The 25,493-nt window shown below is 33.3% G+C and overlaps 1 protein-coding gene across 1 annotated transcript in view; it reads left to right on the forward strand.

Moving 5' to 3' along the window:
• SIDT1 (SID1 transmembrane family member 1) overlaps positions 1-25,493 on the forward strand; it is an 853,551-nt gene that overhangs the window by 138,501 nt on the left and 689,557 nt on the right. Inside the window, exons 3-4 of the mRNA XM_044073143.1 lie at positions 14,920-15,090; positions 15,515-15,560. Of these exons, the coding sequence (XP_043929078.1) occupies positions 14,920-15,090; positions 15,515-15,560 (217 nt within the window). The remainder of the gene's footprint in view (positions 1-14,919; positions 15,091-15,514; positions 15,561-25,493) is intronic.

The following is a 25,493-nucleotide window of genomic DNA, read 5'->3' on the forward strand; positions in this document are numbered from 1 at the left end:
TTATATAACACACTCAATTAACCACTATAATTATACAATTACATCCATTTAAGACCTGATAAGCTGATCAACAGACCAAATACAAATACATTAAAAATGCAACAAAAGCATATTTTAAAACCTGTCATAAAACCTTAAAATCTGACATATGTATAAAAAACATCTATTTATGTTATACATAAACTATTTATATGAATATATTATTAAAGTCTAATGTGTAGAATAAACTTATTAAGTACCCAACTATTGCAATACTCTACTTCCTAGAACCTATATTTATTTCTTTATACCTTTCTTTAATCTTCGTTTCTTTAACATAGTCTGTAAACTAATCTTATCATTCAAGCCGGGTGGGTAATCTGCTCTTAAACGTATTATCCATCTAAGTTCTATTTCTAACGTGAAATTCTCTAAGTCCCCACCTCTAAGACTGGTTTGAATATGTTGTACTACACAGAAAGTAAATCTATGCATGGGACCTGCCACTTTACAATGTCTGGCCAGGGCATTATGTTCCTGACCGGTCCTAATATGATGTAAATGTTCCCTTATCCGAAATCTAAATTCCCTATTCGTCTTGCCTATATAAAACGCAGTGCATGCATCGCACTGCGCCAAATATATCACATTAACACTCCTGTAAAGAACGTTCGTTTGAGTTTAACTGGAAGCCTTGAGTTATTTTATGATCAAGGTTTTTTGCTGTTGGTTTTTGGAGTTCTGTGAAGCCTACCTGTGTCCTTGTTACCGTTTATGAGCTTGACAACAGAAGGAAAGACACATCATTTCAGGAGCATAGGTTAATTATTTGTCTTTTTCAACAAAGAGAACGAAGACTTGTCTTTTCATAATAAAATATATCAAAGTGGCTTATTAGCTGTATTGCCTTTTGACATGATATGTATAATAAGCATTTGCTTTGCACTGATAATGGCACATTGTGCAAGAGCTGCATCAGCTTCAGTGTCTTACTTCAGAAATGCTTATGCACAAAATATTTTGACAGCTGTCACGTGGACAGCTGTGCCCACATTTAGGAAGGACTGGTTTAGCATGGCTAGGCTACAGAGTATTGTATAACCATCTGTGTTGTTTTGCTGACAAGTACAGCTTAGGATTCTACCTGGATGCTATACTCTGCTGTTGCAGTGACCATCCCTAAATACAGTACAGTTGAGAAATGTATTTACCATAGTAGTATATCTCTGAAAAAGGATTACTCTAACAATAAAACTACAATCTTTCTGTCCGCAAAGGAATTATGTGTACTTATAGTTAATTGATACATACTAAAATGTTTATTACTTTTGACTATTGCATTTATGATAAATTGATGTATTAGGCAATGGGAGTCTGTGTACCACCAACGTATGCCCCTGTGAGGGCCTATGTGGTTTAAAGTGCAGAAGACAGTGTATGCCAATGTTGGATATGTGTTTCTGTGTATATATTTGTGTATATATATATATATATATGTGTGTATGTGTGTGTGCGTGGGTGGGTGCGTGTGTGCACGTGCGCTCATGCGCATGTGTGTGTGTGTGTGTGTGTGTGTGTGTGTGTGTGTGTGTGTGTGTGTGTGTGTGGGTGTGTGTGTATGTATACATGTGTATGGATGCCAGTGCCTTGGCTAAAAATTGACTTCTTGAACCGGAAATAAGCTGGTATGTGAGATCAAAAATCAGCTGATTACATATAACAGCTTTTTTATGTGCAAGATTGTGGTACAGTGGAAATTAGAGTGACCTCAGAAGTGATATATCTAAAAAAAGTTTTAAAGTATTTTTTTCTTATTGTTTTTCAATAGGTTTTATTTAGAACATTTGTTCTTGATCATCTCAGGATCAATGTTTTTGTTTAGTCAATACAATATAGGTTCTTTGAGATTGGTTGGTTGTGGCTATGATCAACCTCTGTATTGTCAACCCAGTTTCATCAATATAGCATATGGTTGACAACTGTGTGAGAAAGGATAGTCCCCAGGGAAGGGGAATATTCCCTTCTCCCCAGAGACTGTGTGTTTTCAGAGTTAGTATCTATAGTTAGTAGGGGGTGTTTAGGGGCATAGCACCTCAACATGGGGTGCAGGGGGGGCTTACAAAAACACTTTCTTTTGTATTCCATGTTCTGAGAAGTAAACTCAGAGCATGAGAAGAAGCTTGCCATTATGTGACACAATAATGCTTAATCAACCCTTCCAAATATATATATTAATAGGTCTGCTTCTAAATTTCGAACTTTCACAACTTCAACTTTCTTATGGTTGAGACCATAAGATCAAAGTTTTGAAGCTTTGAAACTGAAATAAAAAACAATCAACAGAGAAAAAATGTTTTTTTTTTTTTTTTTTTGCAGGGGGGCAAGCCCACTTGCACCCCCACACCTACTGCTAATTAAATATACCAACTCTGCGATCACACTACAGCAAGGAAAATGGTAAATATACTGTTCTGTACTGTATGGTGGTCTCCATTTAAATGGCTCGAAGTTTCAAAACTTCAGTCTTATGTTCTTGACCATAAGAAATTTGAATTTTTGAAACTTTGAAATTTAGAAGTAGACCTGCATATGTATATATATATATATATCTATATATATATATATATATATATATATATATATATATATATACACACACACACACACACACACACACACACACACACGTGTGTGTGTGTGTGTGTGTGTGTGTGTGTATGTGTTATCTAGCATACTGTTTTATTGGTACTTTCACAGAACTATGACCAATACTGGTCCTCAAAGGCAGAAGCATAGCTGGCTCATCCAGTGCCCTTTGCCTGTCCCACAAACTAGCTCCCCAACCCATCAGCTCTTCAATTGAAGAGCAAAAAAAAGTCCTTTTTTTCTAACTCACCAAACAGGTGGCCAGATGAATGACATGTCACTCCTCCCTCCTTCCCCAGCCATTCAGGTCCCATCTCTGTGACCTACCCTTGACCCACCTTATTCACATTTCATTTTAGTTAAAAAAAAATAATTTCTTGTTTTAAACTAGCAAATTGTTTGATAAAATGTATAAAGCAGTTGCTACAGCCTACAGTTTATACCCTGCCTGCACCAAGTGCAATGATGTTCACTTTTTTTTGCCCTGTTCTACGTAAACATATCTCCCTCTCTGCCTGTCTTTGTCTGTAGTGTACTCCTTGATCATTGCTTAAGAAGCTATTTGCTTGAATAGGTGTTCTGTAAAACCAACAAGCTTTACTTTTATAATCATGCATCAGTGAAATCTAATCTTTATGTTTACACCAGACATAGGTAGTTAGCATTATTTCTGTTTTCTTCTTTTTAAACGTTACCAGGCTACATATCTGTCTAACAAGGGTTTAACAAGGAAAATGTCTGTAGAGCATGCAGCTTCAGAAGCAGAGCTGAAAGACTGATGTTTCCCTTTTTAATAAATGAAAAGGAATTTATGCAGAATGGGTTAAGCACTTCAAATTTCCTGGTAAAAGCCTGATGTGTGCAGCTGTTAGAAATATTAATTTGGAAGACTAATAGTGAAATGCTCTCTTTTTTGTTTACTACAGTATAGCATGCTGCTAGAACGATGTTATAACTTGAAAATGCTGATGTAAATCACTTGTCAGTGTTTGTTATCATTAATAAAGTGTTGATCATAGCTCTCAATGAATCGTACAAATCTCAGCAGGGACAATCAACAACACTATTAGTACTATGAACTTGAGACATTGACAGAATAAGAGAATGTGAATTAATGTGCATTTTCTGAAGTAAAAGAACTCTATAAAGCTAATTATTATCATTATTTATTAAGTGTAATACACCACCTTCTCATGAAAAGTCATTAATTTTTGGAGGATTAAGAAAGACAGAGATAAAATATGAGACAAAATCAGGAACAGTCGGGATGTATAGTTGATGCTTTTGAAAAAAACATATGAGGCAAAGAGTATCTCTGTTAACATTGTTATCTGGCATTACACAGCCACAATAACTCGTATTCTAACCCACATAAGAGTGATAGTTCTCCCAGTTAAATGCTATTGGTGCTGTTCTAGATGTATGAAAGCAGCACATGACCCAATGCATACAATTTTCTATAAAAAAGGAAAAAAAAATGTATATAGCAGTATTTTAAACTGTGTGCATTTATTTAAACTTGCTGCATAACAAGGTTTCAATATGCTTTTACATAGCTATTAGCTGTTACTTGTATTTACAAGGTATACTACGAGGGCTTGATTAAAGATAATAGCCTAATGTATTATTTGGTGATTACAAGGTTTGTTTATGAAGGCCTGTATACAAAAACCTGTCAGGAATAGTTTTGATTTCATATGAAAACAGCCATGTTAGTTAGAGTGCTTGTTCCCTGAAGTTTTTATATTTTATTCACTCGACTATATCCTTTATTCCACATGCAAGCAGAATGTGATGCATTGCTTTTGCACAATCAACTGAAATTTGAGAGACATAAAATAATTAGATACAGTAAGGTCAGATTTGTGAGCATTTTTTTAATTTGTGGATGTTTTAATTATGTGTATTTCTGTTGCTTCAAATATCAACATTCAGTATCAGCCCAGTGGTTTGCATGCACCAGCAAAATTTTCTTATGTTTTAATCAGAAATAAGTCAATGTTGTTTATGTCTTAGGCTTCCCCATTTTGGAAGAAACTGGAACCTACTGATTTTGTCAATCTTGACTGTTGGTCAGTTTATGTCCTTTTTGTCTTTGTCTATTTGTAGTGCTAATTCAAAGTGCTTTCTTCAGTTTTTCCTGTTCTTAATGATTTTAATTTATAATTGTTACTATCTGGACAGCAAAAGCTCCTTTGCTTTTAGAACTGATCAATCACTTGTTTGAACATTACCCCTTTTAGTTTATAAAAATAGATTTTCTCTTGTAAACTGTAGCAAACTGCTTGCTACACTCTATACCCTGCTTGGAATGCTACAGCCCTCAGGTTTACATTAAAAATACTTTTGGGGTTGTGGCCAAGATGGCAAGCTGTTAGCAGCACATTATATATTTTTGGCAGTATTTAATCTTCATTTCATCAAAAAAAGCTGAAATATTGTTTTGGAAACATTTTGGAAAAGTTTGGTGGGGAAAAAAAAAAATATATATATATATATATTTTTTTTTTCAATTATTTTCCTGTGAAATCTCAAGTTAAAATAACTATTAAAGGAAATGATCAGTCTAAGGCAGCATTTCAGGAATCCTCAGTAAAGGAGTTAGTCTATTCTAAGCAGTATACAAGATTTATCTTTAAAACTGGATAAAATCGACTTTAAAGTAGATGTAATAAAGGAAGACTGTAATAAGCAGACATAATTAATCCAGAAAGTAGTTAAACAACAAAAACTGTAAATATCTGCTATGTAGGATTCTATCACTGATATAGATGGCAGACTTACAGAAGTAGAAAACAATATTGATTTTATCCTTCAACAAAACAAGTTTTTAGAAAAAACTGACCTAGAAAACAGGACAAGAAGGAACAGTATCCGGATCTATGCTGTTCCTGAGAAACAAGAGGGAAGATAACATGGTAAAATTTGTAACTTCTTGGATCCCAAAAAAATTAAATCTCCTTGCAACCCTGTCATATGGCCTAGAGAGGGTGCATAGATCTTTGAATGTAGCAGCTTCAAATAAGAAATCCACAAATCCAGCATCCATAATAGTAAAGTTTATTTCTAGTCAAGACAAGGATTTAGTTTTTAAAACTACCTGGTCTGCATTACCTTTCAGATTTGGTGATACTCTTATTAGATTTGACAATGACTATTCCTCTTTAGTCAGCTCAAAGAGGAAAGCATATATTCCCTTGTTAAAATCATTGAAGAAAGCCGGAATTAAAACACACCTGATTTATCCTGCAAAATTAAAACTCTTTTTACCAGAAGGAAAGAAAACATTTAAATCCTTGGAGGATGCAGTTTCCTTCATCCAGAAGAATAATTTACTAAATTCTACTGAAGAAATGGACATGAGCTCTTTATTAAAAAGGCAAGCTACATGAAATGAATGGACAGTAAAAGAGAAAAATAAAAAGCTAAAAGACAAATGAATTTATTTCTAGTTGTTATATTTAATCTGATTTTAAAAGTAATTTATTTCCAGAAACACCTTTTAAAAAGGACATTCATGAAAGGTTAAACCTTTTCTATTATTCATAAAATAATTCCAGTTTAAGCAATAGCTTCATTGCTATTGAAATGTTTCTGTTTTTTCACTAAGGGGGGTATGAGTTTATGAAAATAAGTTATTTGGTTTTAATAATATGAATCTTTGGTAAAGTTTTAAAATAATACAGCTTTATTTTTATTTTATTTTATTTAATAATATCATAGCATACAAGTAAAATCAATAAGCTAGGTATGGTTTTAAATGCTTTGTTTGGGTAATGGGATATGAGGGTAGAGTGAGAGCTTTGATTTTTTTTTTACTGTTCACTGATTAATTTAAAAAATATAATGCTTAAGTGTAGCGTCATAGATGGTGGGTGGATACTATTGCAGTCTGTTAATTTGATGCATTTGAAGTTATCTGGAGAGTTCCGAAGTTGTTTAATCCTCTTTTCACTTTTAAGCTGTTTAAGCATCTTTTTATTAAAAAATGAAGCTTGCAGATTGCGATCATGAGACGTTTAGGTCCAAATAACTTTTTATCTGAAGATTGTTTGCACCTGGCTTGAGCTTCTGTGTGCCACTTCAGCAGCCTGTCTACATTTTAGGCAGTTCTTTAATAAGAAAGTGTGTTGTGACCTTTAACCTTTCAGAAACAGGAAATAAGTGGAACACAGAAATGGAATGTTAAAATGGACAGTATTAGATCATTTTATGTATTAAAAGGATTAATTTATCTTGTTTAAGATGCAAAACTGTAAGTAGGCAGTATATGTAACTACATTAAGGTATGATGCAGATTTTTTAAGAGCTGAAAGGAACATAATTATAGGAAGCTGGGGTACATTGTTCTACCTAATGATAAACAGAACAGCAGAACCCAGACCCAATGTAAAATTAAACTGTAGACAGTAAATGATGGCTTGGTGGTGGAGATGCAGATTTGAAAATGCTAATATGAAAGAAGCTACAGGAAAAAATAATTGTTTAAAGCTAGGAAATATCTATATGTCTGTTCACTAACTGCAATTTGTGTAGTGGTATCATAGAATCCTATATGTATATCATAAACAAAACATATATTTTAATATGTGGTGGAATGATATTGTAAGCAGTATTCACTGGGGCTGAAAGACTGGTGCAAACAACATACAAATGGGCATCTGACTGACAGATTAGAAATATATGATTAAACCTTGGAATAAAGAAAATGAGTAGTGATAGGTGAACAAAGATAGTAACTGTTTAAGGTATATAACACAAGTTACTATGGCAGTGGTTTTGAAATTGTATTAGAACATACAGCCAGCTTGCTTGAATGGGATTACAAGAAGCCAGTTTCTTTGCTTACTTTCAACTTTACTGTAGAAATTATGACTATTTGCTTTACTTCATGACCTGCTAGGAGCTAAGTGTGAATGTATATAGTTAAATATATATGTATGTATGTCATACCGCTCAAGTGTACCTCATTACAAGGAACATACCTCATTTGGGGGCTTAAAAGTTCATGTTCCTCAAAATTCCTCAATGTTCCACATTGAAAGACTGTCACACATTCAGTATTAGGAATTTTTTTAAGTGAAATCCATGGTAAATAGAAATGAATCATATTAATTCATTAAAATATCTTCTTTATAAATAAAACTAACATATTTTAACCATCCTATGGCCTTCCAAGTTGAAGTTGTTAGAAGCCATTAGTATGTGTTCCACATTTTGCCCATTTGTTATATATTATGAGGGCTAGTGTTCCTCATTTTGGAGATGGAAGGTTGAGAGCTATGATGTATGTATGTATTCATAAATAAATAAAAAGTATGAGCAATTGGACGATTGTACACAAGCAGTCATGAGGCAGATGTAGTGACATCTTGGGGATAAAATATGAAGATTGGTAATGGTTCATAATCTTTATTTATATAGTTTAATTAAGAGAAAGCAAACAATTTAATTCTGTGAAGTGGTACTTATGTGAAAGGAGTATAACTGCAAGTGCATGTACAAGCACATGTACCTTAAATAAGTATATTTTATATATAACTCATATTTCTTATATTTTATAACATTCTGAATTTTGCTAGGCTAATTTATTTAAGTTTTAATTTTCCTTTGAAACTGCAATTTGTGTAGTGGCATCATAGAATCCTATATTTGAAAATATCTATGGGAAAATAATGAATATCTGCAATGTCTGTAGGTTTACATAAGCAGGGGTTATTGTTTGAATTCTGATTATAGATAACCTTTTAATAATAAATGATAGTTTTGTATATACTGCAACATTTAACTATGAAGTTCAAAGTCTTGGTACTACGTGTTTTTGTTTTCTAATTTTTTAGTAGAGTTTAAATCTTATGAATAAGCTTCATAAGTATTAGATGTATAAATACAGTTTGTTAATTTCAAAATTTAAATTTAAATGTTTTAAGAATAGACTATATATTTGTTTAAGAAATGATTGATAAAATACTAACAAGTGTTATGTGTAAGAATTGGTATAAATTATAAGCTAGTAATTTATTAAAGTTGTTTTGATACAATAGGTTAGATTACATGTCAATCTAATTGTTCAGCTCTTTGGGTATCTTTACTAGTAAAATAACACAACTAATAAGAGTGTATATTATCTTTTTAAGAAATTTTGGTTTTATTTGTATAAAAGTAGTAGCAATAAAATTATTAGGTAGTGATTTGGGGCTGTTAGTGAGCGGTTTGGATGAATTTCTCATCAAACCAGGAATTTTTTATTCCATGTTAGAAGAAAAAAATGGTGTTAACTTTGAATTTTCAGTATCAATCTTATTGTTTCTGTCTGTAATAAGTTGTGCATGTGATAGTTCTATGTTTATAACACTGAATCATTGTAAACTAGTTTTTAATTCACTTGTTTTAAAAGATGCCAGCAAAAGATGACATTTGTCTTTCAATAAATGTTAATGGGCTAAATAACCCATTGAAGAGTGGTAGTTTAAATAAATATTTAACAGTACACAAAGCAGATATTGTTTTTTTCTAAGAAACTCATTTATTGACAAAAGATCTAGATAGACTGATATTAAAAGATTATATAATTTTGTAGTTTCTCATTTTGGTTCAAAAAGAAGAAGTATCCTTATTCTCTGGAAAAAAATGTTAGGTTTACCTAAAATAATTGATACATATTCTGATAAGAATGGCATGCTGGGATTGGTGGTAATAGAAACTGATAAAAAAAATTCCACTCATTAATACCAGTTGGATTCCTGGAATAGGTACTAAATCAGCTGAGAACTATCTGGACATTATAACTTTATAGTCAAAAGGAGAAATGTTGATAGCAGGCGGCTTTAACTGCATTTTATAAAACAAAGATACAACCAATGTTAAACAAATCAGGCTATCTTCTGTAGGTAAACATTTAAATCATTATATTAATTCAATAAATATGAGAGATATACTAGATTTAAAACTAGCAATTTCTTTAAATTATATTCATTATTCTTTTAGATTTGGGACCCAAACTAATATTGATAAAGATCTTGTTTCAAATGTTTTATATTGTAAAATAGAGGATGTACTAATAGTTTCATGTCCTTTGTCTGACCACAATGCTATTACTTTTACTTTAACTTTAAGCCCAAATAACTTAATCTTTTGTCAAAGACTATCTGCATATATAACTGAAATAAATGGTTTTGGTGAATGTTTTTTAAAAAAATAAAAAAAATTCATGGAATTTAATAATAATGGTGAAGTCACTGATGCTATATTACAGGGCATGTTAAAACGTTTATTTTTATGGTAAAGTCAAGAATTGGTACATATGTAAAAAAAAGGAATTGGACAAAGAGTTGAATGCACTCCAAGCTAACATTGATAAGTTAAGGTTAAATATAAAACCCAATGATAAAGCTGCAACTATAGAGTTACAAAATCTAAATCTGAAATATTTAGACATTCTACATCATAAGATTTTAATCATTCTGGAAAAAAATTAAATTACAGTTGTATTCAATAAACACCAAGAGTCTTCATATAATAGCTATAGATAAAAAAAATAAAGAAAGTAAATCATGTCAAAGAAATTGTCTATAAAGAAGGAAATAATATCATTAAAATAACTGACCTAAGTGATATATTAAAATGTTTTAGTAAATATTATGAAAAAATTACTAAACTTAAGACAAGCCTGGATAAGGATGTTTGCACTTCTTCCAATCAGCGAATCCTAAGCCTTTGGACAGAATCAAATTATGTCCTCACATTTCAAACAAATGTTCATATCTCTGGAACCATAGGGTGTATGAAAGAAGTATAAATGGCAAACTCTTCAGCACAAACTGCTTTTGTAGTCGTAGTATTATTTAGGTTCTAGGTCTTAAACCAAATTTTCTAAGTCACAATAAACATAGTAACTGTTACATTTATAATATTTTTAAACAACTTACAATATCTCAAGAACCACTCTAATTACACTCATACTATCAGTAACATTTTATTCATCCAGCTGAGAGCTTTCATTCGATGCTAAGGAGTTCTGCCTGTGTTACTTGGTTGTTGAGATATTTAGAAAAATGTGAAAATTATAATCTATATAAATTAACATCATAAAAACAACAGTTAATGTCTATTTACCTGCACTAGACAGAGGTCAAATATTAACGCAGTTGAGTTTGCCAATATGTAAGCTTTAAGATGAAATATTTTAAAACCTTGTACATAGCATTGTTTTGAAATTGAAACACAGAAATGTGGTGAACCAAAACATTGTTTGGATTGTGATAATAACACAATATAATAAAATTACAAAAAATCATTTAATTCGTAAGTGCTTTCACAGTTCAAGAAATATATTGCCTCATCAGACAACACATTTCATAATACAACTGGTTTAAATACAAATCATATCCTATCAGATTATCCATCCAATTACATAATCAAAACCTGTAAAATGTCCTTTAAAGGAAAATACTCATATTACATATATAAAATGCCTAAGCAATGTTTAACGAATTCAGCAAAACAAATTACTACCATATACAAGCCTATGAACAGGGATTCCTAGCCTTCAAGGCTAGTTTAATCCACACACAGTCGTTTACTCCCTTCCCTCTGGAGGATCTTAACCTGATAATTCATCTAATTTCTGATGTTTCAGTTAAGTTCCTGACATTACCTCCCTGCCTACCAACATTTATAGTCTCAATAACCATAAAATTAAAACTATGTGTAGTGTCCATAACTTCCACATGCTTGGCTAGGGCATTCACATCTGACTGGGTATTAATAGCATATAAATGCTCCCTGACCCGGTCCCTGAGCCTCCTGTCAGTCTTGCTCACATAATACAAATAATATACTTTACAATAAACTAAACAGACAAGATGGCATGTGTTATAATTTGCATGTGTATTAAACCTCCATTCTCTATTTGTGTCTGGGTGGATAAAACTGCCACTAGAATCTAAATAAGAGCAGTACTTGCATTTAAATCAAGGGAATGTCCCATTCAGACAATCATTAGTGCCCTTATCACTATCTCTCCTAGGATAACACAACATTTGTTTAAGGGATCTCTTGTTCTTATACGAAAACTTAGGTTCATCCCCTATTGCTTTGAAATTATTGATGCAAATATGAACAAAAAATATTTGATGCCTAAAAGTGTCAGTAGGAGTTAACTGCAGATGTAATGAGTTAATGTATAGTTTTTGAAATAAATATACACTATAAATTAACCAAAGAACAGAAAAATAAAATTAATAAGCCCTTCTTTTTTTGTATAGTTAAAGGACCAAATTACAAATCTTAAAACTAAGAAAGCTCCAGGATTGGATGGCATAATTCATGAGTAGTATAAACTCTTAGCTGAAAATATTCTAAAATGTATTAAACTCCCCCTTCATGGTGATATTCTCTTATCACACCCATTTTAAAACCAGATATAGATCCTACTTTATATTTTTCCTATTTGCCTATTTCACTTTTAAATGTATATTACAAAATATACATGTCTATATTAGCTAAAAGAATGAATTTTATGCTTTTAGGATTAGTAAATGAGGACTAGACTGGTTTTATATTAAATAGAAGAGTTCAATATAGCATTATAAGACTTTTTTCATTAACTGACATGGATAATAAAAGAACTTACAATAATAAGTTTAGATTTGGATAAAGCTTTTGATTCTTTGAATTGGTCTTACTTGTGCAAAGTGCTCAATGAGTATAATTTTCCACAGATTTAATGCATTTAATTAAAAATCTTTATGAGAACTCAATATATTTTGTTAAAATAGATTATTTTCTATGCAGTCCCTTTGATATTTTAAGGGGCACCAAACAGGGATGTCCTTTATCTCTTTTACTATTTGCACTTGTTAAAGAACCATTTGCTAATTATATAAGATGTAATATAAATATTAAAGGCTTTAAAATAAATGAAAACTTTTCTTCCAAAATTCATAATTTTGTTCTGATGATATCATACTGACAAGTAGTAATACTGAGTTCTCATTAGACCATATAGTCAACTCTATGGAATGTTTTGAAAATATTTCAGGTCTGAAATGTAATCATAAAAAAACAAAAAAAAAAACAAAAACATTGTTTATCAATAAAAGGATAACCACCATTTTGAAATCTCATAAAAATTTTAACTGGATAATTCACAGATAAGATATTTAGGAATTACTATTAAGTCCAATAATAAAGATTCGTTATCGGTAAATTGCCCAAAATTTATATAATTGTAAAATTAACCAATAATTACAAATTATTCTTCACATTAGAGGATATACTTATGCTGATCAAATTGATAATTCTACCAAACATTTTATTATTTAATCAGTCATTAATTCTCCTTCCTTCTAAAAAAGTTTAAAAAATAAACTATATTCTATTAACAGTTTTATGGTATCCAAAAATGTCAAGGATTTCTTTAGATTGGCATAAACAAAGTTGGGAGGAAGGTGGTATTAGCTTTCCTAACACTGAGTTATATACTAAGTCTGTAATTATTAAAATAATATATTTATGGCTTGGCTCTTCATATGTTTCTTGTTAGAAATCAATACATGAGAGTATACTAATAGATAACAAATCCTTTATGAAATCTTATTGAATTTAGGTATAACTATATTATTGGGTTTTAAAAGAAAGATATAAGTTTACTTTCCTTCCCTTTATTAATCAAATTCTATTAATCTTTATGAGGTTTATAAATTCAAATTATTTAAAGAATTATAAATCTTATTATTTCATATAGCTTTCATAAATGAATCCTTAATGTCTTAATTCAAGTAAAATGTTGGATATCAAAAAACAGTAATTTAATTTATTGGCATCAATTTCTGAATGGGAATAAAATACATTCAGTTGATTATTTAATAGCAAGATACAGTCTGGAAAATAACAGTTGGTTAGATATACAAACCTGCAATTAATATATTCAAGATAAAATTAAAATATCTTTAGACCTTCAAACTAAGTCTATTCCAAAAAATTTAGATTTTTTTTAATATTGATAGTAATACAGCTAAGGAGAAATAATTTTTCTATCATATATAAGATTATTAGATATGAATTTGTTACTCCAGACATGTCTTTCTGGAACCACTCAACAAAAATCAATAATTAAGAATTTTCAGAAATAAATAAAAATTATCTTTAAAATCTGCAGGAAAGTGAACATTCTCACTACACTGTAAATCTATACATGGATGTTTTTACACATCTCACAGAATTGCAATTATATATAAATCAGAAAAAATAAAATGCTAGAGATGTAATGAAGCTCTTCACACAGACTAAATTCACATGATAATAGAATGTAAGATAGTGTCCGCTTTTTGGAATGATTTTAGAAACTTCTCCCAAGCATTGTGGTCAGATAACTGTATAATTACTGATTCTCTAATCTTGTTTAATGCTCCAACCCCAGATGCTATTCCAGTATCACAAATACCTCTTCTTTGATCTGTCCTAGCTTTAGCTAGGAAAATTATAACTAAAAACTGGAAATACAAAACTATACTCTCTTTTAGTGATTTTTTTCTGTCTAGCTAAGTCAGTCTGTAAAATGGATTATTAACTATAAAAATGAGAAGTATAAATGTAACCCATCAGTACATATCATGGCAAACACTTAATGATGTATTGGAAATACTAATTGTTTAGTGTATATAATATTTTGTTATGGACTTGTGTAAATAGTTATTGCTTTGTCTTATTATAAATTGTTTGAAATGCTGTTGGATTTGTTAAAAATCAAATAAAAACTTAAAAAATATATTTTTAAACTGTAGCAAAGTGTTGTTTCTTTAGCACCTTTCTAGTGGTGGCCCATATTATTCCTCTAAATTTATTTGCATTTGTATTAATATATGCTATTGTATGATTTATTTTAAAATCAGTAAGCCAGTCTGAATGAGAAAAAAATGAGATTTCATTGCTAATTCAGTATTATTATTATATAAATATTTGGTAAAGATTTCTTTGCCTGAAACTTATTGGCCTTCAGTTTGGAATTATATTTGTGCAGTAGCAAAACAATTTGCATTTGTATTCATATATGCTATTGTATGATTTATTTTAAAATCAGTAAGCCAGTCTGAATGAGAAAAAAAAATGAGATTTCATTTCTAATTCAGTTATATATTATATATAAATGTTTGGTAAATATTTCATTGCCTGGAACCTATTGGTCTTCAGTTTGGAGATATATTTGTGCAGTAACAAAACGAAGTACTCAGTGGCAGTGTGAACACCACAAAATATTTAGACAATTATTTTTTTCCCTTTGTATTCTTGTAGTTACCAGCGGACCTATCCCTATCAGGAAGTAAGTCGCACCCTTTGTCCAGTGGAACCCACCATCCAGGAGAAGCCCTCAGAGCAGTTAATGTTTGTTGATGTAGCTTCGATGGCGCCATTCAATGTGCATTATGAATTGTTAATCACCAAAGTTAGACATTTTGAGCTACAGTAAGTATATCATCTGCGTTTCTTTACTCTTTACTAATGCCCACCACTAAAATATATAAATGTACATATATTGTGTTGAATTTAAATTGACTAAAGCTTCAACCAGCCAAAGCTTGATCTCCATTAAACTGATAAAAAAATCTTTGTTTTATAGGAGAGGGCAGCCCCTAATTCTCTTTTACTCACCTACACACACACACACACACACACACACACACACACACACACAATTTCATTTGTATATGTACTCATATATATACTGTTGTATTATTTAATGGTGAGCATTTATAAGCCATAGTTAACCACTTGCTATGGAGTTAGGCCAGCTATATTATATATTGATCTTTACTGATTTGAATTAGAAATATAAACCACATTTTAGGTTGACTATTTTGACTGACCGTCTTTATTTTTTACATTTTAGGACAGATGTTGCCTTTAATTTCAGTGCTACACCATCCCAGCCATGGGTGAGTATATGTATTTATAGATGTAACTTTATTTTAGTCTTTTAAATTGAGTGGAATGTTATGGTGCTGCTATATAAGCTGTTTTATTAGAACAGTATGTGAAGCTGTATTTTTTTTCAGTAATTTTATTAATAATTTTAAAGGTTAAGTGTGTGTGTGTGTGTGTGTGTGTGTGTGTGTGTGTGTGTGTGTGTGTGTGTATGTACTTATGCACATGTATGTTTGTAAAGAGGTGCTGTGGGTTGCTCACTCCTACAAAATTTTTTTTTATCAGTTTAGTGAAGATCAAGCTTTGAATGGTTTGTTTTGTCTGGTTGAAGCTATAGTCTGTTTAAATTCAACGTAGTTGAAGCCCTCTCTTCAGTCAATTAAAGAACTATTAGCCTCTCAGTTTTGCATAAGAGAAATTATACTGCACAATGGCTTGTGCACACCTGCATTTGTCATTATTCAATGAAGCATACATCTAAAAATGAGGAAATCTGGATATCGGTTAAAGTAAGGCCATGCCTTCTTCAGCTAAATCCATTGAATGTGCACTTTCTTCTTATTTTACTGACGTAGAACAACGAACCAAGACACTGTAACCACTCGTATAACGGTCAGGAACTTGTCAATCAAGTTGGCTCTGCTAAACGAAATTATTCAATAACCACACTGTAGATGTCAGTCAAATAGTTAGACCCTCAGTACAAAAAATAAAGAATAAAGAGTCTCGTTGAAGCCAAGATAAATAACTGAAAATTTGCTGATAAAAGTTGACAATTTATTCACCACACATTGAGTTTAGCGCTTTCACCCGCACACCACGAGCTTCCTCAGAACTGTTAAATAAACTCTCTTTCAGTATTTAAATACATAGCATTGGCGCCATATGTAAATTGCTTAAAGCTACAGTACTTTTAAGCAAGTTAAGCATACAAACATTTGACAATAAAAAACTAAAAAATTTTTTAACCTAACTATCCATTCCTTCCTGTTATAGAAATCTAAAACATCCAAAACTACCTTATAAAATATAATACTCTTTATGATAAGATAAGAGTTATGTTAAACTCCCAGTACAAAATCCATTTTGGAAAGAATACAAAAAGGTACATTGATTCCCATATACATAGTACCCCTTACTAAAATAAATGTCTACAAACTTACTACACTATATGTAAACTGAATGCCTGTTAATATATACTAGTAAAACATGCTCTAATGTAAAATAGACAGCATATAGCAGTTACATCGGTCAAGTTATAATAAATATCACACTAGCTTTTAATTGTCAGTAGTGGCTTAATTGAGATATAATCGTTCAAACCAGGCCATGTCATCGCATCTGTATGTATTTGCCACCAATATTCCCTGTATGCTATCAGATTTTTTATATTACCTCCTCTAGGGTTGTGCTTAATTCTTTCCAAGATGGCAAATTTGAAAGCATGCTGAACACCTACATTGTTAATGTGTTTAAATAAGGCATTTTTTTCATCCTTTGTTTTAATGCTATATATGTGTGAGTATATCCTTTTTTTAAATGGTCTTTCCGTCCTGCCAATATAAAAAGCAGGACATATATTGCATTTAGCCATATAAATCAACATATTAGTTGAACAATTACCATGTACAGGTCTAATAATGGTTTTATTATAGTTTTCTAAGATAATTGTCCTGTCTTCACAAATGTATTTACACTGTCCACATGCACCGCATTTGCTGGTGTGTTTCACTGAGTTAATTTCACTTATAGGTCTATTATCCAGCAAGTATTTTAAGTTCTTTCCCATCTTATACACAAATTTCGGTGTTAACCCCAATATATTTTGTGCTTCTTCATCCATAGTTATTATTTGCCAATTCCTTGTCAATATGCTTTTAATTTGGTTGGAAAAAGGACCATATTGTACAATACAAGCTTTTTTAAATGATGAGTCATTTATATTCCCATCACTAGCTTCCCTGGTTAATGATTCCCCACTTCCTTTGTGTTTACTACCTAAGAGGGGTGTGTATTTTCGTCCCCACTCCTTTAAAACGTATTTTCCAGTATCCGACATCATACATTCATCATAACCTCTCTCTCTAAATAGGTCTGTTATATATGCTAATTCAACTTCTGTGGCTCTACTATCAGATGTCATTCTCAAGGCCCTTATAATTTGCCCCTTGTAAATGTTATATTTCAATTTGTAAGGATGGTTACTGCTATAATCTAAGTATGAATTAGAAAAAGTTGTCTTTCTATTTATCCTCGATTTAAACTGCCCATCCTCTATATATACTAAAGTATCTAGGTATGCAACACCGTATGTGCTTTGTTCATAGGTAAATTTTAAGAACTCACTAGATTCATTTAAATATAGAACAAAGTCCATAAACATCTGTGTGTCACCTTTCCACAATATATAGATGTCATCTAAGAACCGGGAGTAGTATGACACATTCACAAAATAATTACTATCAAATATGACATTCTCCTCCCAATCCAGTAAGACCAAATTGGCATATATGGGGGCGCAAGCCGCCCCCATAGCTACCCCTTTGGTCTGTCTGAATAGTTCTCCCTCATAGTATATGAAATTATTCTCTAATACTATACTAGTGAGTTCCACTAATAAGGAAATCTGATCCCAAGTCATCCCCGAATGCTTTCTAAGGCTGTTGGTCAATGCCTGTAAACCTTCTTCCAAAGGGATACTTGAAAAAAGATCCACTACATCTACTGAAGTGAATATAATATTCTGTTTATCAACATTAATTGGAAAGTTTTTCAAGAATTCCCAAGAATCTTTTGTTAAATGTGCAATATTAATGTATATAGGTTTAAGAAGTTTGTCTATAACTTCCCCTATTCGGAATGTTTTTGACCTACTTCCTGATATTATAGGACGGAAAGGGGGGTTAACAGTATCTTTATGAGTCTTAGGGATGCCTACTATGGTGGCCAAAACAGGGTCTGTAACTTGCATATAATTATATGTTTCCTCATTTATTCTGTTTTCAAGTAGGTAGTCCTCCAAGTACATATCTATCTTCCTGTATGCTTGATTGACTTCATTTAAAGATGTAACCATATAATTTCCAGAGTTATACAGGATATCATGAATCATGCTACTATAACAAGTAGCATCATATATGACCATCCCCCCTCCCTTATCCGGTTTCATGATTCTTATACTTTTATCACCTCTTAATTCCTTCAATAAAGTACTCTCCTCATAAGTCAAGTTCTTGTGAATTCTCAAATTATTAGTCTTTTTGTGCAAGGCGTACATATCCCTAACTGACTTTTTTTCATAATTTAATACCTGAGGATGACTAATAGGAACATAACAACTATTTTTCCTAAACTGATGTAGTTGTTTAGGATCATCACAATTCTGTTTAAATTGCATAGCCAGATTTAATTTTCTAGTATAAAGTTTTACTTCACTTATACTATCTACTACATTAAAAGTAGTCGTGGGTATAAATTTTAAACCCTTAGATAGTAGTGAAAAATGCGTCGTTTCCAGTTTTACACTACTGTAATTAAAAATCTTAAAATTATTATATGTATTGACAGCACCTTCCTGTAGAATGCCCTGTGTAGAACCTTCCCATTTAGTATTGGTACCTACATCACTGGGAGTGTGACCCGTATACCCTACTAGTAAGGTTGAAACTTCTTCTTCCACCTCCCCCCTTGATTCCATTTTGCTGAGTGTGTTTTCCTTGACCCTTGAAAAAAATCCTCACTCTTATTGCTGTGGTCTCTATATTGTGTATCCACTTGCGTAGTGCTACCATGTCTATAGTGCACATTTCCTTTGTTATACTGATCAAACCCATCCCTTCTTTTTTGTTGGGCATCTTCACTAAAGTTCCATTTGTATGCTTCGTGTTTGTCATATTGTGCTTTGTCCCTATTAAGTTTTTTGTTTTTCTTTTCAAATGCCTTTTTTGCTCTGTCATGGGCAATCTCATATTGTTTAAAATATAATTTATCCCAATCAGAAAAACCAGAATCATGTATTATAGTATGATTCATACATTCTATATCCTTAATACATTTGCACAACTTTTCATCATTCAGTTTTATCAGAGTCTTAATATACTCTAATCCAAATGAATCAAATAATGTGTTAAACTCTATGATAGTTTTCTGTGTTAGTTCAACACCCATAGGAACCTTAAAAAAACGCAGGCCCATAGGGACAATCTTAAGATATAAACATTGGCTTAAATAAGCATTGTCCAGTTTTATCGCATTAATAGCATTAAGTTTTTTACCAAAGGCAAAAATCATATCTTTCAATGTTCCTTTAGTAAAATGGCGTTTGTTATTAAAAACGCCATCGTTGGTAAAGTCAAATAAACAATCACTGTCAACGAAATCTTTTAAGTTATATACATTGCACGCAAATTTTTTGACTGCATCGCTACTGTGCACATTATCAGGTAAAGTTTTAGTACCTGTGTCCATACTGTTCTTTGCTGCAACTTGGCCATAAGTCCTAGTTGCTTGAGTGGTTTTCGGGCGTGTGCCAGTCCTTTTGGCCTCCTCCGTTAAACGCCCAAAAGAAAAGTCGAACGTAAAATCATTAAGGTCTGTAACATTAATGTCACCTTTGCCTGCTGTATCCGAAAGGTCTATTCTTTCCCTTCCTTGCGTACAACAGACCTGTCCATTCGGTAAACCTGGGGAAGAAGAAGATAGTAAAATGTCCATGCTGTTAACTTTTCCATTCGGAATAGTCCCCATTCGGTTTCCTTTATCTTCCGAGAGGTTGTTGTGATCCTCTGGGCTCCCAGCTGGTTCACGATGAAACAACGCCTCCCTTGAAACAAAAAGTTCCATCAGCTTCGATATCTCCCCACGCAACGCTGATACCTCGGCCCGAATGTCCGCTATTTCACTGCTGCTAGTTGTGGGTGAGTTGCTGCCAGGGCTACGAGTGTTCTCCATTGTCGACACCAGAAACACAGTGTAGGTAGCACCCTAAGAACGTAGAACAACGAACCAAGACACTGTAACCACTCGTATAACGGTCAGGAACTTGTCAATCAAGTTGGCTCTGCTAAACGAAATTATTCAATAACCACACTGTAGATGTCAGTCAAATAGTTAGACCCTCAGTACAAAAAATAAAGAATAAAGAGTCTCGTTGAAGCCAAGATAAATAACTGAAAATTTGCTGATAAAAGTTGACAATTTATTCACCACACATTGAGTTTAGCGCTTTCACCCGCACACCACGAGCTTCCTCAGAACTGTTAAATAAACTCTCTTTCAGTATTTAAATACATAGCATTGGCGCCATATGTAAATTGCTTAAAGCTACAGTACTTTTAAGCAAGTTAAGCATACAAACATTTGACAATAAAAAACTAAAAAATTTTTTAACCTAACTATCCATTCCTTCCTGTTATAGAAATCTAAAACATCCAAAACTACCTTATAAAATATAATACTCTTTATGATAAGATAAGAGTTATGTTAAACTCCCAGTACAAAATCCATTTTGGAAAGAATACAAAAAGGTACATTGATTCCCATATACATAGTACCCCTTACTAAAATAAATGTCTACAAACTTACTACACTATATGTAAACTGAATGCCTGTTAATATATACTAGTAAAACATGCTCTAATGTAAAATAGACAGCATATAGCAGTTACATCGGTCAAGTTATAATAAATATCACACTAGCTTTTAATTGTCAGAAGTGGCTTAATTGAGATATAATCGTTCAAACCAGGCCATGTCATCGCATCTGTATGTATTTGCCACCAATATTCCCTGTATGCTATCAGATTTTTTATATTACCTCCTCTAGGGTTGTGCTTAATTCTTTCCAAGATGGCAAATTTGAAAGCATGGTTTGTTTTGTCTGGTTGAAGCTATAGTCTGTTTAAATTCAACGTAGTTGAAGCCCTCTCTTCAGTCAATTAAAGAACTATTAGCCTCTCAGTTTTGCATAAGAGAAATTATACTGCACAATGGCTTGTGCACACCTGCATTTGTCATTATTCAATGAAGCATACATCTAAAAATGAGGAAATCTGGATATCGGTTAAAGTAAGGCCATGCCTTCTTCAGCTAAATCCATTGAATGTGCACTTTCTTCTTATTTTACTGAGAAAATGCTTAAAGTCAACTGATGAACTTTTAGAGCAAAAGGAACATTCCAAAAGTAAATAAAAAACAGGATCACAATGGAGATAGTCTTTGTGGGAAGAGAAAAGTGTGAAAAGAAATATCAAGAAAAGTCAGGAAAGGTTAAAAAATAGTAGCAATAGAAGAAACCTGTTAAAAAATAAGGTCTCTACTAGCTTGATCAAGGAAGGTGTGTCCACTTTTGCTGATTCAGAAAAAACAGGGATTTTAAGCCAGCCACAAAGGATCTCTGACTCCGGTGCTTGAGACTTGAAAAATAAAAACACAGTTATAGTGGTACTTATGCTGAAGCCATCCATAATCATATCAAATGTGTAGGAATGCATATCCAGAATGTATAGTAATACATAAACCTAAAATATTCAGTGCTAAGGAGTTGTTAACTGTTATAGAACCTGTTACTTTCTATCATTTAACACAGAAGGATTAAGATTTTGAGCTGTTAATGAACTGCTTCCTGTGGTGCATGGTTTGATTCTGTCTAGCTTCATTTGTTGACTATGTGAATCTGAGCAATTCACTTAACTGGACAATGGTCTAGGGCATGTGGAAAGTCTGGCTAGTTACTGCATTTGTTGTATAGACTGCATGACTAGTAACTACCTGTAAACCTTGACTGGCAGTTAGCGCAGAGGACTAAGGAGAAGAACTGTTAATGAGCTGCTTCCTGTACTCCAGGATTTGATTTCCTCATAGGATCATAGGAGATTATGAGGCTACTGACCTGGAGGTCATTTCAAGCGTAGCCACTTCATCCCAATGTAATACCATAGAAATGGTAGTCAGTACCCAAGATTGATTGCATTTAGTAATGGCTGCCTGTGTCCAGGAGGGTTGTGGGTGCTATCCTCAGTAAGAAGTTATAGTGCCCCATACACTTGGCCAGGTTCCTCTTGAACAGTGTCATAGAGGTGCTCTGTTTTACATGAATAGGTAGCTTATTCCAAAGGTGCAGCAGTTGCTGGGAGATAAATCTGTCCCTCCAGCATGTTCTATTTAAGTCACAGGCCATATTTAGGACCCTGAAACAGGTAGCCCTAGTCCTGTTTGATTTATGAATATTCAACAAGTTCATTAGGTTTGGGTCTGAGATTGCTCTGTAAGCCAGGCATAAGTCTCCCCTAAGAAATCTATACGATACAGAGAATAGTCACAGGGATTTTAGTCGGCTTGTGTAAGACACGTGCTGGAGTCCCTTGATCTTCTTTGTTAGAAACCTTTGTGGTCTCTCCAATTGCTGCAGGTGCTTTGTATGGTACATGCCAAATGGGGCATTATACTCAATTATGGGCCAGATTAGTGCCAAGCATAGAGGGATTATAACCTCTTTTGCTCTCCAGGTGGTGCCTTTACTAATCAAATGTCTACATAGAAAGCCTTCCTTGCTACAGTAGACACATGGTGGTCAAAGTTAAGGTCACAGTCAACTTGTGATCCCAAGTCCCTTACCACTTCATGGGTACTTAGGGTATTGTTGTTGATTTGATAGTGTAAAGGCACATTATTTGTGTCGAAGGGAATGGTGATGCATTTCTTTGCATTCAGTTTGGGACAGTGAGTAAGACACTAGTCATTGGTCTGTGTAAGACCCTCAGGATTATACTGACATCATTTGGGGATTCAATAATTGCACCCAGTTTACAGTTGTTTGCAAATCTGGTCAGCCACAACCCCTTAGCTTTGACCTGAATTTCTGAGAAGTATATACCAAACAGTAGGGGACCCAGCACTGACCCCTGTGGCACCCCGCTGGTAACAGGTCTGCCGGTTGATGTGAAGTCACCCATTTTGATAGTGTGTGTCTGGTTTGTGAGCCAGTTGACAAGCCATCTTACAGTGAAGGGGTTTACATTCAGTTTGCTAAGTTTAATACCTGATTGTGGGATTGTGTTGAAAGCCTTTGCCAAGTTGAGGTATGCTGTGTGAACAGATTTGCCCTCGTCAGTGGTCCCAGTCATATTTTCAAAGAAATCCACCAGATTTAACATGCAGGATCTGCCCTTGATGATGCTGAATTGGGTAGGATCTAGGGTTTGGAGGTTACCTGTCTCTTTATCTGTGAGGTCCATAATGATACATTCCATGGCCTTACAGATGAGGCTGGTCAGGCTTACAGGTCTGTAATTCCCCTGGTCTGTTGCTAGGCCAACTTTGTGGAGTGGAGTAACTGTTGCTGTTCTCCATTCCATTTGGGGGAAGGTTTGTGATAGGTTTGGAGGGGATAAGGGAATTTTGGCCAAACTTATCTGGTAGCAGGTTTTCTATCTCTGTGGGGTCAGTGTGTGTGATACTGTTGACCACTAGTCCTGCACATGCTTGGGTCCTACCTTTTAGGCTACATGCATAGCTGTAAAAGGCCTAATGGTTATCCTTGGCTGCACTTGCTAAGTTTTTCTCAAAGAAGCCCTTAGAGGATTTGACAAGTTGTCTTATTTGCCTGTTGAGCCTGAGGAAGGTTCTTTTCCATTGTTGGAGCCTTGTCTTTGTTTTCTTGGACAGCAACCTTTTGGATTTATTGTAAAGTTTGTCAAGCCTCCATTTGCCTACTTTGTAATACTGAGCCACATGACTAGACAATGCTCTGTCAAAAATGGAAAATTGGGATATGCTTCATAGTGGCCTCCTGAACTGCATACCTAGTAACTGACTAAGAGCCCACATGATTACATATCAGAGCTCCATCCTGGGCCAAATACAGAGAACTTTACAAAACTCATAGAATGTGATGGCAAAGACAAAATAGAGAAGCACAATGCAATGGCTGTCTAGACTGGTATTCATGTACTAAACTGCACCTATAATGTTGCAGATGCATCTTACAGTTTAACCATGTTAGCAGTAGTTAGAAGACACATCTGGTTCAGGACTGGGCCATATCCTGAAGATGTGATGTGCTAACTGTGTGATGCCTCAGTCATTTGGTATTTACTTTTTAATCAGTCTATGTATCTGTGTGTTGCATACTTCATTTATGACCATTGTATGTAGGCTGTTTTATGTTTTCTAATGTTTGGAGCTTTTCTTCCTGAGTCACCACTGAAAATGAGTCTTCTCACTTGGATATACAAGTTAGCAGGTGCAAAAATAACTAACTAAATAAATAAATATTGTGAATGATTTTGAGAAGAAAAAAATGAAACCAATGTAATCTCTTAAAGAAATCTACCATGCTCCTCTTCCATATTTCCAGGCATTGAAAAGCAAAATATATATATAGAGGAAAAAAGTTAAGGCTCTTTTGCAACAAAATGGCCCAAAACAGAGCAGAAAATAAGTAGTTTCCATCTGCCTCATGAGCGGGAGGGAAATACAAATGTCTACAGAGATCTTCAAAGTTATTACATGCTGTACTTCTCTGTTCCCCATCCTCAGTATCCCTGGGAGACAGTTTCCCACTGCATCTGTCTGCTTTTTAAGCAATAATTACAGACAGATGGATTTTACAAACAGTATGTTAGGGTTACACAAAAGAATTTCTACAGAAACCACAGTCCTGTTCCTTTCCTCAAATTTCTGTTACATTTGGTAACACAATTGTTTTTATTTATTGGTCATCTGATATTTTAAAAAAGGTAGTACTGTCAGTGCCACCCTCATAAAGAGGACAAGGCTTCTATTCCAGGCGAAGAGGTGATTTCTCATCCCCAGAAGGGATAAAGTTTATACCTGGCCTAATTTCCTGTTTTATGCCCTGTACGTCCAATATGCTGCAGTAACTATGCTTGTCACATTAAACGCCCTGGCTTTCATTTTAGGACAAAAAAATAATCACAAATAAA

The sequence above is a fragment of the Protopterus annectens genome, chromosome 5.part1 (assembly GCF_019279795.1).
Source record: "Protopterus annectens isolate FY-2018-M chromosome 5.part1, PAN1.0, whole genome shotgun sequence".
Taxonomy (NCBI): Eukaryota; Metazoa; Chordata; order Ceratodontiformes; family Protopteridae; genus Protopterus; species Protopterus annectens.